The 15,661-nt window shown below is 36.2% G+C and overlaps 1 protein-coding gene across 2 annotated transcripts in view; it reads left to right on the top strand.

The window, feature by feature from the left end:
- The window catches only part of VPS4B (vacuolar protein sorting 4 homolog B), a 35,012-nt gene extending 25,154 nt beyond the window's left edge, over positions 1-9,858 (top strand). The window contains exons 9-12 of one of the 2 annotated variants that reach the window (XM_072758051.1): positions 412-631; positions 2,978-3,118; positions 5,131-5,278; positions 9,569-9,858. In XM_072758051.1, coding sequence (XP_072614152.1) covers positions 412-631; positions 2,978-3,118; positions 5,131-5,232 — 463 coding nt within the window. In that variant the 3' untranslated portion in view covers positions 5,233-5,278; positions 9,569-9,858. Of the gene's footprint in view, positions 1-411; positions 632-2,977; positions 3,119-5,130; positions 7,344-9,568 lie in introns of those variants that run through there. The other variant, XM_025997712.2, reaches the window with a different exon arrangement.
- Positions 9,859-15,661: the final 5,803 nt, after the last annotated feature.

The raw sequence follows: 15,661 nt of genomic DNA, 5'->3' as shown, positions 1-15,661 counted from the left end.
TATTTTGTCATCTCTTATTTTGTATGATTAACCATATTAATCCCTTGACCGGGAGTTCAGAGTATGATTCTGTAGGAAACTAATCCTGTGGGACATATCATGTTGTGAATTCTAGACATTATTAACACTATGGCCAAAGTAACCCAAAAATCATGTGAGAAAGGATAAATTACTTCAAATTGGCTCTCTGGCTATTTTAGTTTTCCTTTTTAGTTGTTAATGTGTTTGGGTATTTTCCCATTATTTAATCTAAATACATATAGTTAACCTATGGACCCATTTAATTTACTCAGCTTAGCTTTGTATAAATGAGAATATCTGAGCATCTTGTTTCTTCTTGAGAAATCTGAATTTTCAATTGAAATTAAATATATGTAGTAATCTTGATGTAATTTTTTCTTTCATTTTAAGATTTGAGAAACGAATTTATATTCCTTTGCCTGAGGCCCATGCCCGAGCAGCAATGTTCAAACTGCACTTAGGGACCACTCAGAACAGTCTAGCAGAAACAGACTTCCGAGAACTCGGGAAGAAAACGGACGGTTATTCGGGTGCAGACATAAGTATCATTGTGCGTGATGCACTAATGCAGCCTGTAAGAAAAGTGCAGTCAGCTACTCATTTTAAAAAGGTGAGGAGCTTTGATCCATCCTTTCAGATATTTTTAAAAAGTCAAGTTTTGAGACCATCATTGATTTGTCTTCAAAGAATTTCAGGAAGGTTTCATAACTAGTGGGTTTATAGAATTAACATTTTGATTTCATTGAAAATAAGTTCTCCCACAAAATTTATTAATAGCTGTTAATAATAGTCCTACATTTTAAAATTTTTTATGCAATGATTTTTGAGGTACTTGTTATTTTTATATAAGTGTAGAAACTTTAAATATATAGTTACTGCTGGTGTAACTAGAATATCCTTGCACAGAATCTGGTGCATTTACACCTCATTAACAAAGGAAAAGTACTAATAGCTAATATTTAAATATGCCTGGCACTGTGTTCTATTCCTTATGTCCCTATGTCATTTGGTCCTCCCAAAAACTTTACAACAGGTGCCTGTTACCACCTGTTGATCATTAGTCTGAGACTCAGATGTTAATGTGATTGAACTGGGACTTGGGTGCTAACACAGTTTCCCGAGATCCCACCAGAGAGGTGCAGAAGTGTGAGTTTCCTCTCGGTCACGTGTGCTTCAGAATCTGAAGCCTCGCTTCGCATGCAGTGTTTTGTCTGCTTGAATGAATGGAGCATTCATTGTAAAAAGACTGTGATCTTGATATTTAAGTGGAGGAGGTAATTTTGACCAACCATATTGCTGGGAACAGCAGTATCCCGAATTACTCATGAACATGGATGGTGAAAATCCTGAAAAACTATTAGCAAACTCAATCCAGCAGTAATGACAAAACTGATATATTATGACTAAGTTACATATGTTTTGTCTGTTGTCCTGCAATAAATTTTTTTTAAAAAATGATGAATTTGAATTAAAATCTGAATTTGAAGCCTGACTCCACAATTTACTTATTAGGTCTCCTTGAGCAAATTATATTATCCATTTAAGGCTCGTTTTTATCGTCTCTACAATAAAGGCAATAACACTGCCTCAAAGTACAGTTGTGAGAATGAAATGAAGTATTCTTGTAAAGCGCCTCGTCATGGTACCTGAGTAGTCCAGGAAATAGCCCTTCCCCCTACAGCCACCTCATTACTGAGGGAAACACGAGAGGCTCAGGGGCAATTTTATGTTCCAGCCATTGTATTTTCTTTTAAATTCTCTTTACCATTTAGAAACTATAGATTCTTCAGAACTCAGTCCTTTCCTACCCAGAACTTTTCATTCAGTTCTCCACGTGACCACCAGGGACAGCTTAAATGACCCTGTAGCCAGGTCCTTTTTAGGAGAATAAAGGTGAAGCAGCCAAATCAGTGTTAACATCTGGCCTTCTCCATCACCAGCGAGTAAATCTCTCAGTGGGTCCATCCTTGACTCCCATTTTTAAGGCTAATTATTTCAATTAGCAAAAACAAGATTGCCTGTTTGTTTATCAAATGTCTACAGTACTACTCTGAGCCCAGAGATAAGTTAGAAAGTACTATAATCAAAAACAAAAATCAAAAAACAAAAAAACAAAACAAAAATCCCTTGTGCTCTCTTTGGCAGCACAAAGGATTACAAAAAACAAAAATCTCTGCAGCTAAAATTTTTGTTGGGAAAGACAGATTATAAAATACACATAATAAGTAAACCTAGAATCTTTATTTTTCTGCAACCTGCCCTAAGTCTGACATAATATTTAAGATTGATCATTGTCAAAAAAAAATTAAATGTGAAATCAGCCTCCAATTTAGTATAGATTTGTTGTCATCTAAAAAAATACTTGCATGTGACTCCTGTCCCAAGGGTTCTTTCTTGGGGTGTTATTAATATTTTATTTTAAATCCGTTATGAATCACAAAATAGCATTGAAATTACACATAGCATTTAATTTTGTACTTATTTTTAAAGAGAAATTTTTTTTGAGAAAACATTCAGTGATTTCACACTAATCTTCCAAATATTAGAACTTTCTCAGTTTTGGAAAATAGAGAAAACTTAAGAGAATTATTGAAGATGCCCCCTTTTTTGGACTAAGACCATTTAATAAGCATTAGAGAAAAAAGAACCCTTCACCACAGATAACTATTTCTTTTCTTTTTCTTTTTTTTAATTTAAACTCATTTTCTCCTTGTGATCATGTAGTTTATCATAGGAATTTTCAAAATACAGGAAAGCATCAGGAAGAAATTAACACCAAACAAAATCTGTCCCATCACCCAAAGATAATTACATTTTATTGTGTATTCATCTGTTTATTTTTAGAAGTAAACATTTCAACAAAATACAAAATAGTACATTTTCAAGTTTCTTGATAATGGCCTAAATCTTAAGTTAATTTGTTCAAGTAAATATTTCAGATTACTGTTTATTCCAGGTGTGCGGACCTTCACGAGCTGATCCCAACAAAATAGTAGATGATCTGCTAACACCCTGTTCTCCAGGTGACCCTGGTGCCATTGAAATGACATGGATGGACGTCCCTGGGGATAAACTTTTGGAACCAGTTGTTTGCATGGTTTGACATTTTGTTTGCTATTAAGAAAAAAATTCATAGTTTGTCATTTGTGAGACAAACATTTCCAGTCATGTGAGATTAGAAAATGTTGGTGTGATCGAGCATGTTTATAAATACTACTCAAAAAGTTGTGAAGATTAATTGAACTTAAAATATAAAATAATTATCTCGAAAATATTTTCTTAGGCTTTAAGGAAAATTTAATTTTAAGTGAAAAAGCTATTTTTCAAAAACCATAGGTTTCTACGTTTGTAGGTCTTATAGCTAGGATACTATCACCAGAATTCTTATCCATATGACATAAATTATTGTCAAGACTTACCAAAAAGTAGAATCGGTAAAATTTCTTTTCTGAATCTAAGATTTTATAAAATACTCAGAGCTTAATGCATAAATAATAGTTTTTATAATGACGTTTTCTGTTTTACTTCTTCAAGCTTTATAGAAAGTTTAAATAATGTAGTGCTTGTAGAAAAAAAATCCTGAAACCAAGTGTTTATAAAAAATTCTATTTCTATAGTTTATTTTGGAGGGATTAAAATAATTCTTTTTTTTTCTTTTTAAAAGAGTTTATTTATTCATGAGAGACATAGAGAGAGAGAGAGAGAGAGGCAGAGACACAGGCAGAGGGAGAAGCAGGCCCCATGCAGGGAGCCCGACACGGGACTCGATCCCGGGTCTCCAGGATCCCACCCTGGGCCGAAGGCGGTGCTAAACCACTGAGCCACCGGGCCTGCCGGGATTAAAATAATTCTTAAAACTTATTTTGTAAGCTATAGGAAGCTTACTGTGAAAAGCTACATTTGTTATTTTTGTATTTTCTTATTGGTGAGCACACAGTTTTTTAAATCTTCTGCTTCAATTACAGATTTTCAAAGAGCGTTATGTGAGAATGAATAGTAACTTCTAGAGTAGAAATTTATTTACATGAAACGTACACATAGATCTATAAACATACATGTACTTGTGTATGTGCATAAGTATATATTTATAGATGTACTTATGTATTAATAATGCTTCTCAGAAGTTTTTCAGAAACTTTTTTTTTCAGTCCTTGCTATGTTATTTTTATTTAAGATTTATTTTAGAGAGCTCATGCAAGTGAGCACAGGGAGGCAGGAAGGGAGAGGAGGAGAAAGAGAATCTCAAGCAGACACCCTACCTCATGACCTGAGCCAAAGTCAAGAGTAGGACTCTGAACCAACTGAGCCACCGAGGCACTCCACTATATTATTTTTTAAAGATGTTGTTCTCTTGACCATTTTTCATACTGTTTTATGAGACACAGCCTAGAAGTTAATCTTTTAATGAATCCCTGATACTAGCATGTTTTCTTCCCATTTTGATCATAATTTTAACTAATAGTTAAAAATCCTGGGGGCATACATCTAGGTGGCTCAGTCAGATAAGCATCTGCCTTCAGCTAAGGTCATGGTCTCAGGGTCCTAGGATCCAGCCCCAAGTCTGGTTCCCTGCTCTGCTTCTCCCCTCCCTCTGACCTCCTCCCCCACTGGTGCTCACACTCTTTCTCTCAAATAAATAACACCTTTTAAAATATATTCTGATTAGTTGGTTTTAATTAAATTGTGTTGTGTTTCATGTTAGTATAAGTAAATGACTATATTCCTTTTGAATTGCACTTAGTGAACTCTTGTTTTAAGAAAAAATAGTTAAGACCAGAAAAGAGATCAGAGATGTATTTTAGAGGGCCTTGATCCTCAGGCTAGGAAGATTATACTTCTGATGGGTAATGGGGAGGCATTGAAAGTTGTGGTCAGGATAAGGCAAGCAGTTTATTTTTTTTAAGGCAAGCAGTTTAAAGTTTTTGTGCAAAGGAAGAACATGATCAAAGATGTACTTCAGAAGAAATGAGAGTTTATTGTTAGTAGCTTAGAGTACACTGCAAATACTTTGATTTAACTTCAGATGGAAAGTTAGTAATAATAATGATGTATTGGTTTTTATTTGATTTAAGCCATTACTAATACTTCTTCCTTCTTTTTCCCTGACAGTCGGATATGTTACGGTCACTATCTAACACGAAACCCACAGTCAATGAACATGACTTGTTAAAATTAAAGAAGTTTACGGAAGATTTTGGCCAAGAAGGCTAAACCAAAGACAATAAGGAAGACATTTACCATGTGTGTTCTTTCTTTCGTAGGTACTTTTGCCTTTCTTGGATGGCATTCAGATTATTTCCAGTAAAACTCTTTTACCACAGGGAAATACAGATCTCACGCCAGAGTTCCTTTAATTTTATATGTACTTTTGCTCCATTACCAGTTAAATGCTCCTGTTAACAAAAATTATAAAATAATGGATATAATGAAATGAGTGATACACGTACCAATGGCAAAAAAAATAGGAATGACCCAGTTAAAGAGGATTAAAATTGACTGAAACAGCAATATTTAGAATCGGTGGTATTTGCACAGAGCATTTATATATATTTTTTTCTTTACCAAAATAAAATAGGGCTTATTTTATATTTTGAAAAACAATTCTTAAGCATCATTCTCATCAATGTAAAGTGTATTTACTTTATTAAAAAATTTTAAATACTAGAATCTTTATTCTCAGGGATGGGCAATAAAACAGCGAAGAGCACTGTGATTGGGCTTGAGAGATTTTGAATTCTGTTCTAGCCAAGTCTCATTGATGTTTGATAGGCTAACATTTTCCTTTGTGTAGATTTCAATAATTTCTTTAAAAGCAACAAGTTTCTATATTTAATTAAATAATACCTTTCACTGTGCAATCTCGAAAGAAAGACTTTCTAAATTAGGCATTGTCTTCAGCTTGAAGAAGAAAATTGTCTACTTCAGTGTCTTTTTGTAGCAAGATTGACCAAAACAGATGGCAAATAAATACGTACTTTTTAAATAACTGTCATGAAATACTATAATGGGAACCTCTGCTAAAAGGAATGTCCTCCCTTTGAATTATGGGAAGTTTCTTGTGGATGTGTGTATACATATATATAGATTTTTTTTTTTTTTTTAAATATAGGCTACCAAGTGTCTTGGCTTTTACCTTTTAAGTTCAGGGAACAATTTGTCCTTGCTACACATGCGTTATCAGTGAAGCTTTAGAAAAGAGCTAATGTCTCATTAAATAATAAAATACAAACATGAAATATTATTTTAATATCTTCAAATAAATAATCTGAACGTGTATATTATACACTTTAGCATCAACACTAAGTTGTGCCTTGTGCATTTGCATTGGCTGTATATACAAAAGATTATGAAGTTAGTTGGAATGAGGGAGATTCCTTAATTACTATAAAATTCTACCTTGCAAATACTATAGAATAACTTGCATTTTAAAGTATATTTGCACATTTGACATATAATGCTCCCTGGTTGCCTTTGGCTTTTCTGTACAGTTTATTTTTGTTGCTATTAGATGGAAAATCATAGGTCTGAATTAACTGTTCTTACATGAAGTAAATTGACATAACCTACTACTGGCTATATTCTGTGTATGCTTCTTTATTTTGGGATCTTCTGTATAGGAGAAAATAGTATCTAGATTGATGAGATACAAAGAAATCATTAGAAATTATTGAGACTGTATACATGAAAATTCTGTTCTTCAACAACTTTTTATGTGAGAGTGGGAGTTAACTTGGCAGACTAACAGTTCTTTGTGGCCGCCTTATAAAATAGTTTATTCTTTATTAGCCTCAGAATTATAAAGTGTTGGTGTTAATTATATCATTAGGAGAATTCACATAATTATATGATAGTTGAAATCCAGAATTTTTTATAAAGCCAGAATTTGTTTTGAAGGAGTATTTTACTCTATTTGACAAAGTACATGACCCAATAGTGAGTATAGTATTGATGATAAATGGATACTTTATCATACTTAATTCTTACATGTGCTTTGAGAACTGTGTTTCAGTATGCAAATCACTTCCAACCATAGCTCTTTTCTACCTTACATCTTCTACACTTTTTACATTTTTGGTTCTAAGCCTATTTCTGGAATCACATAATTTTAAACTTAGCCTTGAATGGTAGCACATAGGCCATGAGTTCTTTATGGACAGATAAATACAATGTTCAGGCTCTGTCTGAACTTGGACTCTTAAGAAATTTTGGGTAGCTGGTTTCTGAGGCTACTTGAGTTCCTGTGTGACCTAGATGTTGAAGAACATTGTTTTTCTCAGCTTGAAAACTATAGGGGTCTTAATAAAAAGAATTTCAATAGAAAATTGACTTTTGAGTTTCCTGTCATCTACATGCAGAAAAACAATGAGTATGTATATTTGATTATTAATGTGAAGTACTACCATTTAGCCACTTGCCACTGGCATAGTTAAGAAATTGAGGCGCACCTCTGTCACTATAAATGTTTCTTGATGTTGTTGCAAATGAATCCGCAGCAGTGCCCAGCATGGACACTTCATCTCACCTTTGTGAGCTCTTAAGATCATGTGCTTTCCTACCTGCATACCTTCCTTCACGTCTTTCTGTTATTCTAATACAGTGTCCTTTCTTCTTTGCTAGTCCAAATTCTATTATGTCCATTAAGACCTAGCTCATGGCCTGTATAATCCTTGCCAGAAGAATTCCTAAACTATCCCCACACCTACCTTTGGATTCCTTTAGTAATAAATTGATAGTACTATCTTAAGATTCATACCCAAATTTGAAGCACATTCTCTTAATCTTGTTTAGATCATTTAGATTATAAGCTCTTCAAAGAGTTCCATTTTCCTTTACAAGTAGCACAGTGCTAGACACTATTAGGTACTTAATAAAGGCTTGAATATTAAAGTAGTTTTGTCCTTACTGTTATCTACTCACTGGATTATCTGTGAGACTTTATAAAATAGGTAATTTGAAATGACTTTGTTCTTACTGGTCTAGTAAAATAACTAAAGTCCGAGGTAAGCCAGAGCTGGCCCCTATTGGCTTATGAGAATCAGTGCCCATCTCTTCCCACCTATGAGTTCCTTGAGCTCGTGTTAGAAGCTTGAAATCTGCTATGGTGGGAGGATTCATACCACAAATCAAGGTTTAGTTAGCATGGTGCCATACAAAACAAAGCCCATCTGTCATTGAAAAATTATTATTTATTGCATTTACAGAAATACTGTACAGAAGTTATATTTTTAGAGTCATAAAAAGCATTTGATAAACTAATACCCATTTATGATTAAAAAAACAAACTCTAGGACTAGAAGGGAGTTTCTTCTTCTTTTTTTTTTTTTTTTTTTTAAGATTTTATTCATTCATGAGAGAGAAAGAGGCAGAGACACAGGCAAAGGGAGAAGTAGGCTCCCTATGGGGAGCCTGATGTGGGACTGCATCCCAGGACCCCAGGATCGTGCCCTGAGCTGAAAGCAGATGCTCAACCGCTGAGCCACCCAGGTTTCCTGAGGGAGCTTCCTAATAAAAGGCATTTACCAAAAAAAACCAAAAAACAAAAACCACTATAGCAACCATCATACTTAATTGGGAATTATGGGAAACTTTACTGCCCTGCTATCACCACTTCTTTTCAACTTTGGACATGAAATTCAAAGTTTAGGGAATAAAAAGGAAACAAAACTGTTATTCTCAGATGACACCGTATATATTGCAAATCCAAATTAATATAAAGTTAGAATTTGAATTTAATAAGATCACAGGATGCAAAGTTAATAAAATGGTATTTATCTGAGCAACAATTAAGAATTGAAATTATTAAAATACCAATTAAATAGCCTCAGAAAGCCACAGATAGCTTAAAATAAGTCTGAAAAACAGACCTTCCTAGAGAAAACTAGGATACATTGCAAACAAAGGAAAACCTGTGTAGGTAGAGATGGGCCTGTTCATGAGTCAGAAGACTTACTATTCAAGTGTCAGTTCTAATGGAGTGGATTCTAGACTTAATGTAATCTCAAATCTGGATCTGGGTGATATATAGACCAATCTATATATTTCTGTATATATTATATATATCTCCAAAAAACAAAAATAGATGCTTAATAAATTTTGATGATTAAAAAGAAAAAATATTTTATAGTTTGAATCCATTTTTATATTATATGTCTCCTAGCTGTATGTTCCTGTTCATTTATCCATATAATCATCCAGATATCTGTATATGTATGTATATATACAGATATATATAAACAATTTATTTTCTTTTTTTAAATTATTATTTTTAAAGATCTTTATTTATTCATGAGAGAGACACAGAGAGAGAGAGAGAGGCACAGACACAGGCAGAGGGAGAAGCAGGCTCCACACAGGGAGCCTGACGTGGGACTCGATCCTGGGTCTCCAGGATCACACCCTGGGCCAAAGGCAGGCACCAAACTGCTGAGCCACCTGGGCTGCCCAACAATTTATTTTCACCTTATGTTCATGATGTTATTTGTGGGTAGTGAGATTTTGTTGAAAAAAAAACTTTTTTTTAAATTTTCTCTACCTCTTTTATCTTCAGGTATATTTTCAGATGTCACCTTTCCAGTGAGACATTCCCTGGTCATCCTATTTAAAATTGCAGTCCCTCCTGATGCTCCTTAGACCTATTCCCTGCTTATTTTTCTCTGTAGCACTTATCATGTAACATACTGTATAGTTGACAGTTTTTCTTATTTGTAACTTTTCCTACTAATATGTGTGTTCTGTGAGAGCTGGCATTTTCTTGTCTTTTTTTCTCTCCGCTGTATCTTAGTATCTGGAACAGTGCCTGGTGCCTGATGGGCACTCAATAAATATTTATTGAGTGGATGAATCTTTGTATTTTTTCTAAGTTTGAATACTTTGCATGAGCATTTATTATTTTTCCCCCTCCCCTGCATTTTTACTTTAAAAAAAGAAAATTTGGAATGAAAACAAATATGTCAAGAAATTAACAGTGGCCAAATCTGGGTGGTAGAAGTATGAATACTTGTTCATTTTTCCTTTGTTTTCATCTTTAAATATTTTAATTTCCCAAAATAAGTAAAAGATTTTAAAGGAAGAGTTAGGATCAGTCAGGTTAAGAGCTGATCACAGGAATTTGTCTCCCCTTTTGGAACCCTATAAAATAATAGAGACTTTAAGAAGACAGAGTGAAAAAAAAAGGACAGCAAAGGTAATTCATCAAATGTACTTTGGAGGACTGCTGTTCATCCAAACTGCCTTCCTGATTTTGGGAATGCCCCTGGCCCCACACTTCAGAAACCAAAATTGGAGATATCCTGTTTTTCTTCATCACTAGGCACCAGGTCCATCAATCGAGCACCACAACGATGGCAGGACATTAGAAACAGGATCATAGCAGCATCAATAGCATCTGACCCGCTGGGAATCTGGTAGCTTGTGAGACAGCTAATGAAGTGCCTAGTGAAGACAAGACATTGGGTATCTCCTTCATAGCTGCTGTAGAACAAAAAAGGCATGAGAACTTCAAGGACTGCTACTTGAAGTCAAGGCAGGGAGCGAAACCCAGAGATCTTCTGTGACTATAAACATTTCTTGCATTCACAGTCCTAAAACAGGCAAGTGAAACTTTATGTTTGATCTTGCAGGTTACCAAGTAATGCCAGTTGAATTCAGAGTCATCAAGTTTTGTGGGGGGGTTTTGTTTTTATAATGTGAAGGTTAGGAAATTTGGGAGGCAAAAAGCAGGGTGCATAGTATTGGGATGGGTATATTTATAAGGATTTGAAGGATTCTGAGTCTCAGGAAATACCTAGAACCCTATGGGTAGGAATGGAGTATTTTGGTTATCAGTTAAGAAAAGGAGAGCCTAGTTTCAGAAATTATTGAGTCTTACTTGAGTTCAGTCAACAGAGACTCTGAATTTAGCATTTTGGTTTGAGCTGCTGGGAGCGGTTTTAATTGTTTGCTTAGCTGGTTGAAGAAACAGCTTGACAATCAACCCACTCGGAACTCCATTAATATATAATGTAAAAAGAAGAACCCAACATCTTTAGGAAAAAGAAATGCTACCATGGATTTATATTGTGAGGACCTTCACGAGGCCTCGCTATTCCCACAGAAGATCCATAATCCAGTCCCTTAACCAAGCCTTTGACAGGTGAAAGGAACACATTCCAAATTATTTAACTGGCTCTTTGATTTCATCAGAGCTGGAAAGATCCTTTGTAGAAGCCGATTAATGTCAACTAACCATTACAGGCCAAGTGGACTTGGTCGGCACGTTAGGCAGTAGACCTAGCATGATAACTGAAACAGTCTTCCCCACAGAGATAAGTGATAATTCAGTGATACGAGAGTCCTTAGGACCAAAGTAAATGAAGGTGCTGCTTCAGGTACAACCAAAAGGTACAACCAAAAAACTCCCAAGTCTGGCCTCCAAGAGGCCTGCCCATCATGGCTTTAAGAGCTATTTTTTCTCTTGGTTTCTGTGGATCAGGAACTCGAGTTCTAGCCAGGAGCCATGTACATAGTTACAGCCAGACAGTGGCTGGGACTGGAATGGAAACATCTGGGGGCAGCAGGACATCTCTGAAGTCTCTGGGCCTCTCCAAGCAGTGTCTGCAGGGGTCGCTCAGGCTTCCACACTGCATGGTGGCTTCCGGACAGTCAGGTTGAAGGCTTCAAGATCAAGTATTCAGAGAAGCAGAAACTCTTTCCTTTTAACGGTGGTCTCAGAAGTCACGGTGCGTCACCTCTGCCATACTCTATTGGTTGAAACGGTCACAAAAGCCCTCCAGTTTCAAGGGGAGAGGATGTAGATCCCATCTGTCACTGGGAAAACAAGATAGCATTGTGAAAAAGTCATTTGAGTTGAGAGATACAGCCATAAAAAAAAAAAAAAAATACAAGACCCAAACCTAAAAAATTGAAAGTGGTTATCCCTCATGAAGTTGAGGCTTTGAGAGTCAGGAACTGCTGATTTATATTACTGGCCCACTCTACTGTTTGTTTTATAACTACGGGCTGTTACTCTTGATTTAAAAATGAGACATAAAACATTAAAATCACCAAAAGGCAAAGCAATTGCATGGTTAAAAAAGTTATCAGATATTATCTAAATTATGTAAGATGATATGTATAAAGAAAAAAGGAGTACGACAAATCTAGTTTCACTTAGAACTTATATGTACTTGGCTTCACCTCTAACATGCCTGCCCTCAATAAACATAGTTCAGTTAAATGGATAGATGAATCAGCAATTCGAGCATAACACTTTGAGTTCAATGACAGATATGCATGGGGTACCAAGCAACTATGGAAGACAAGCATGTAAAGAAGGCTTGAAAAGAAGTAGAAGGGCAAAACCTCATTTGCCATCCTTGGGGATGAATATTCAACTTTTTATTCTGAAACTAATAATTGAAAAAATTAAGCATTTCATCCTTCATTCTTGGTAGAAACAGTGAGAGAAAGCTGGTCCTTTATCTCTCCCTTTCCTCCCTCTCCCTCTCTCTCTCTCCTTCTTCCTTTCTTCCCCCATTTCCTCTCCCCCTCCTCCTCTCCCAATGCTGTAGAGAAAATAGCAAATTTTAAACTATCCTGTGGCAACCTCAATGAAATAATTGACTCAAGCAAATATCAAAGGATACTAAAACTATTGCATGAAACGGAATATTTACTTGGGATTTGTTTCCTGTTTCCTGAATAACAAACCACTCAAAATCAATGTTGGCTTAAAATGCCATCTACTTTTTCTCATGACTCTGCAAATTTGGCAGAGCTCCAAGGAGAGGGCTTGCCTCTGCTCTATATAATGTTGGCTGGGATGGCTTGACTAGGGCTGAAGAATTCAAGATGGCTTCACTCATATTTCTAGTACCTCCAGCTAGGCTGGCTGGACCTCTTTGTGGTGTCTTATCGTTCAGTAGTCCAACCTGAGTTTCTTGGTGGCTTGAACCCAAGAGGGCAAAAAGAGAAGCTTCAAGGCCTCTTAAGGCCTAGGCCTAGAAATAAGGAAATACCATTTCTATCATATTATATTACTTAAACTAAGTTACAAGGCCAGTCCAGATTCAAGGGATGAAAAATGGTTTTCTACCTGTTGATAGGAGGAGCAGCACATGCTAACAGAAATGGGAGGAATTGCTGGTGACAATCTGCCAACATTTCATGGGTCACTCCCAGATGATCTGCTAACTACAGAAGGGAACATGATCTTTATGATGGAGAGAGATGATTGTCACCACCTTACCCAAGAAGTCAAATTAAGTTGAGCAACACTTATAGGGGACAAACAGATATGTGCTACTGGGTAGGATGCAACACAAAATACACTTCTGAAGTGTTCCTACCAAAAATTGTAATCTGAATCTAATCAAGCCATAGATGTAACTGCTGAGTTATAGAAAATTCAAGGGAGAGAGAAATAAATAACATCAAGAACCGATCAGTCCTGGGGATTCCTGGGTGGCTCAGCAGTTTAGCACCTGCCTTTGGCCCAGGGTGTGATCCTGGAGTCCTGGGATCGGGTCCTGCATCGGGCTTCCTGCATGGAGCCTGCTTCTCCCTCTGCCTGTGTCTCTGCCTCTCTCTTTCTGTGTGTCTCTCACGAATAAATAAATAAAATCGTTTTACAAAAAAAAAAAAAAAAAAAAAAGAACCAATCAGTCAAAAGAGATTAGGACAACTATTAGATACTGGCCTGGTCTCTAAAAAGTGGATACCATTAAATAAAAGGTTGAGGGACTCATAGATTAAAAGAAACTGAAGACACATAACCTAATAACCCACTGTAATATGTGAAACTTGACTGGAACCTGGTTTGAAGGGGAGAAAAAAAAACAGCTGTAAAAACCAATTAGGAGGTAATTGAAAATATATAAATATAAACTAGATATCAGATATTATGGAACTGTTATTGTCTTGGGTGGGATAATGGTATTGTAGTTATATTGGTGTGTATTGCACCGTTATTTTTGGATGACACATCCCGAACATAGACATAACGGGATGAGAGATTAAAGTCCCTGAAGTCTGCAATTTACTTGCAAGTCATATAAATCAAATGTGACTAATAAGACTGAGGGATTAAGGATCATTTCTGAAGGAGGTGAAACTTGGAACTAATTTGAAAGAAACATAGTAGTAGATTCCATGACTGTTTCCCAAGCACTAACACAAACCCACAAGTAATCATGAACATGATCATGGAACACCTTTGTTATGTACAACTAAACACTCTTCTGGCTGAAATGGCAAGACTTTTGGATGTTGGCAATCCTGGATATGGGAATAGTTGTGTCTTGGAAAGTTGCCAGAACTCCAAGACTCCTGTCCTGTTTTCCCAGAGACTTCTATAAAATTGTCAGTGGACTTAACAGAATTATTTATGGCCTAAGACATCATATATTGCAATATTAAAAAGCTTTCATATTCTTAATTGAAATGTATGATGTCTTAGGCATTAAAGGTTCCTTTAAAAATCCATTGACAATTTTATAGAAAACTTTGAAAATTTCCATATTAAAAGTGATCACATGAAAAAGTATCGGCATGCAGAGGTCTGGATTATTAAATGAAAACATTAATACCAAAAAATGGAAGAAATTGGTAGCAGCCACATGACAGTAGGTAGGCTGGTGTAAAAATAGTTCACAGGTGTGGTATGGGGCACAGCTCTGGCCAATCAACAGTGGACTGCTATCAACAGCTGCTCCTCTAAGGTGATTGTATGTACACACACACACACACACACACACACACACACACACAAACATACACCCGAACACCCATCTTCCCTCTAAGAACATTAGTTCTCACAGGTTCCTTCTGCTATAGATTTGACTACAAAGTAGAGGAAACTCTTTGACATTTTTCTATTGACTTCAGGGGATGTTGAAATTCTGGGCACTGACCATTGCCAGGTCTAAATTTCAGTTCACAAATTCCAGTAGGCAAATAATACCATATTTCTACATCATCACCAAATCAAATCTAAATCCCCATGCTGTTACTGTTAATTCTTTATCAGGCCTCTCCCCCAAAGGACTGCAGGAAAGTCCAAGAGGCTTCCCCAGTGCTCAGGAGATAAATCTCCAGTGCACCAAGTCTATTACTGGCATTCTCTGCACTCAAGTCCACAGACATCCCTCAGCTCTCCCCTTCCACTCCAGGAACACAAGAGAAGAATCTTTGCAGAGGCTGGAAGCCTCAGTGCCATCCTATCTGTGGGTGTGGGTAGCTCCGACCCTCAGATCGTGTGAGGTAGGAGATTCCGTCCCCATTCCTTCCTGCAGCTTATGGAGTCTCCCTTTCTTCCACTTGCTCTCAGTGACCTGAGAGATTAGGACTTGTTAGGGGGAGCCAGTAGAAAAGAAAATACTTTACAGGCCATTATGCTTTTGCTGGTTTACACCATACAAGGGAAGCCTGCCACCTTCACCTAACAGGGGAAGATAAAGTCCAGAGAGAAAAAAACATCTCAATCACACTGCCACGTACTGTGAGGCCATCCCAAGATGCTGTGAAAAAAGTTTGGAGCCAGAAGCAACTATCTCTCTGAGGTTCATTACTACTAATTTAAAATGTATTCTTTATTTTCTCATTTTCTATAAGGTGAACATTCATTATCTTTACTGTAAAAAATATATGACACAAAACTTACCAT

The sequence above is a fragment of the Vulpes vulpes genome, chromosome 5, assembly GCF_048418805.1.
Source record: "Vulpes vulpes isolate BD-2025 chromosome 5, VulVul3, whole genome shotgun sequence".
Taxonomy (NCBI): Eukaryota; Metazoa; Chordata; class Mammalia; order Carnivora; family Canidae; genus Vulpes; species Vulpes vulpes.
The sequence above is the reverse complement of the archived record's forward strand: the minus strand, read 5'-3'. Positions and strand labels throughout refer to the sequence as shown.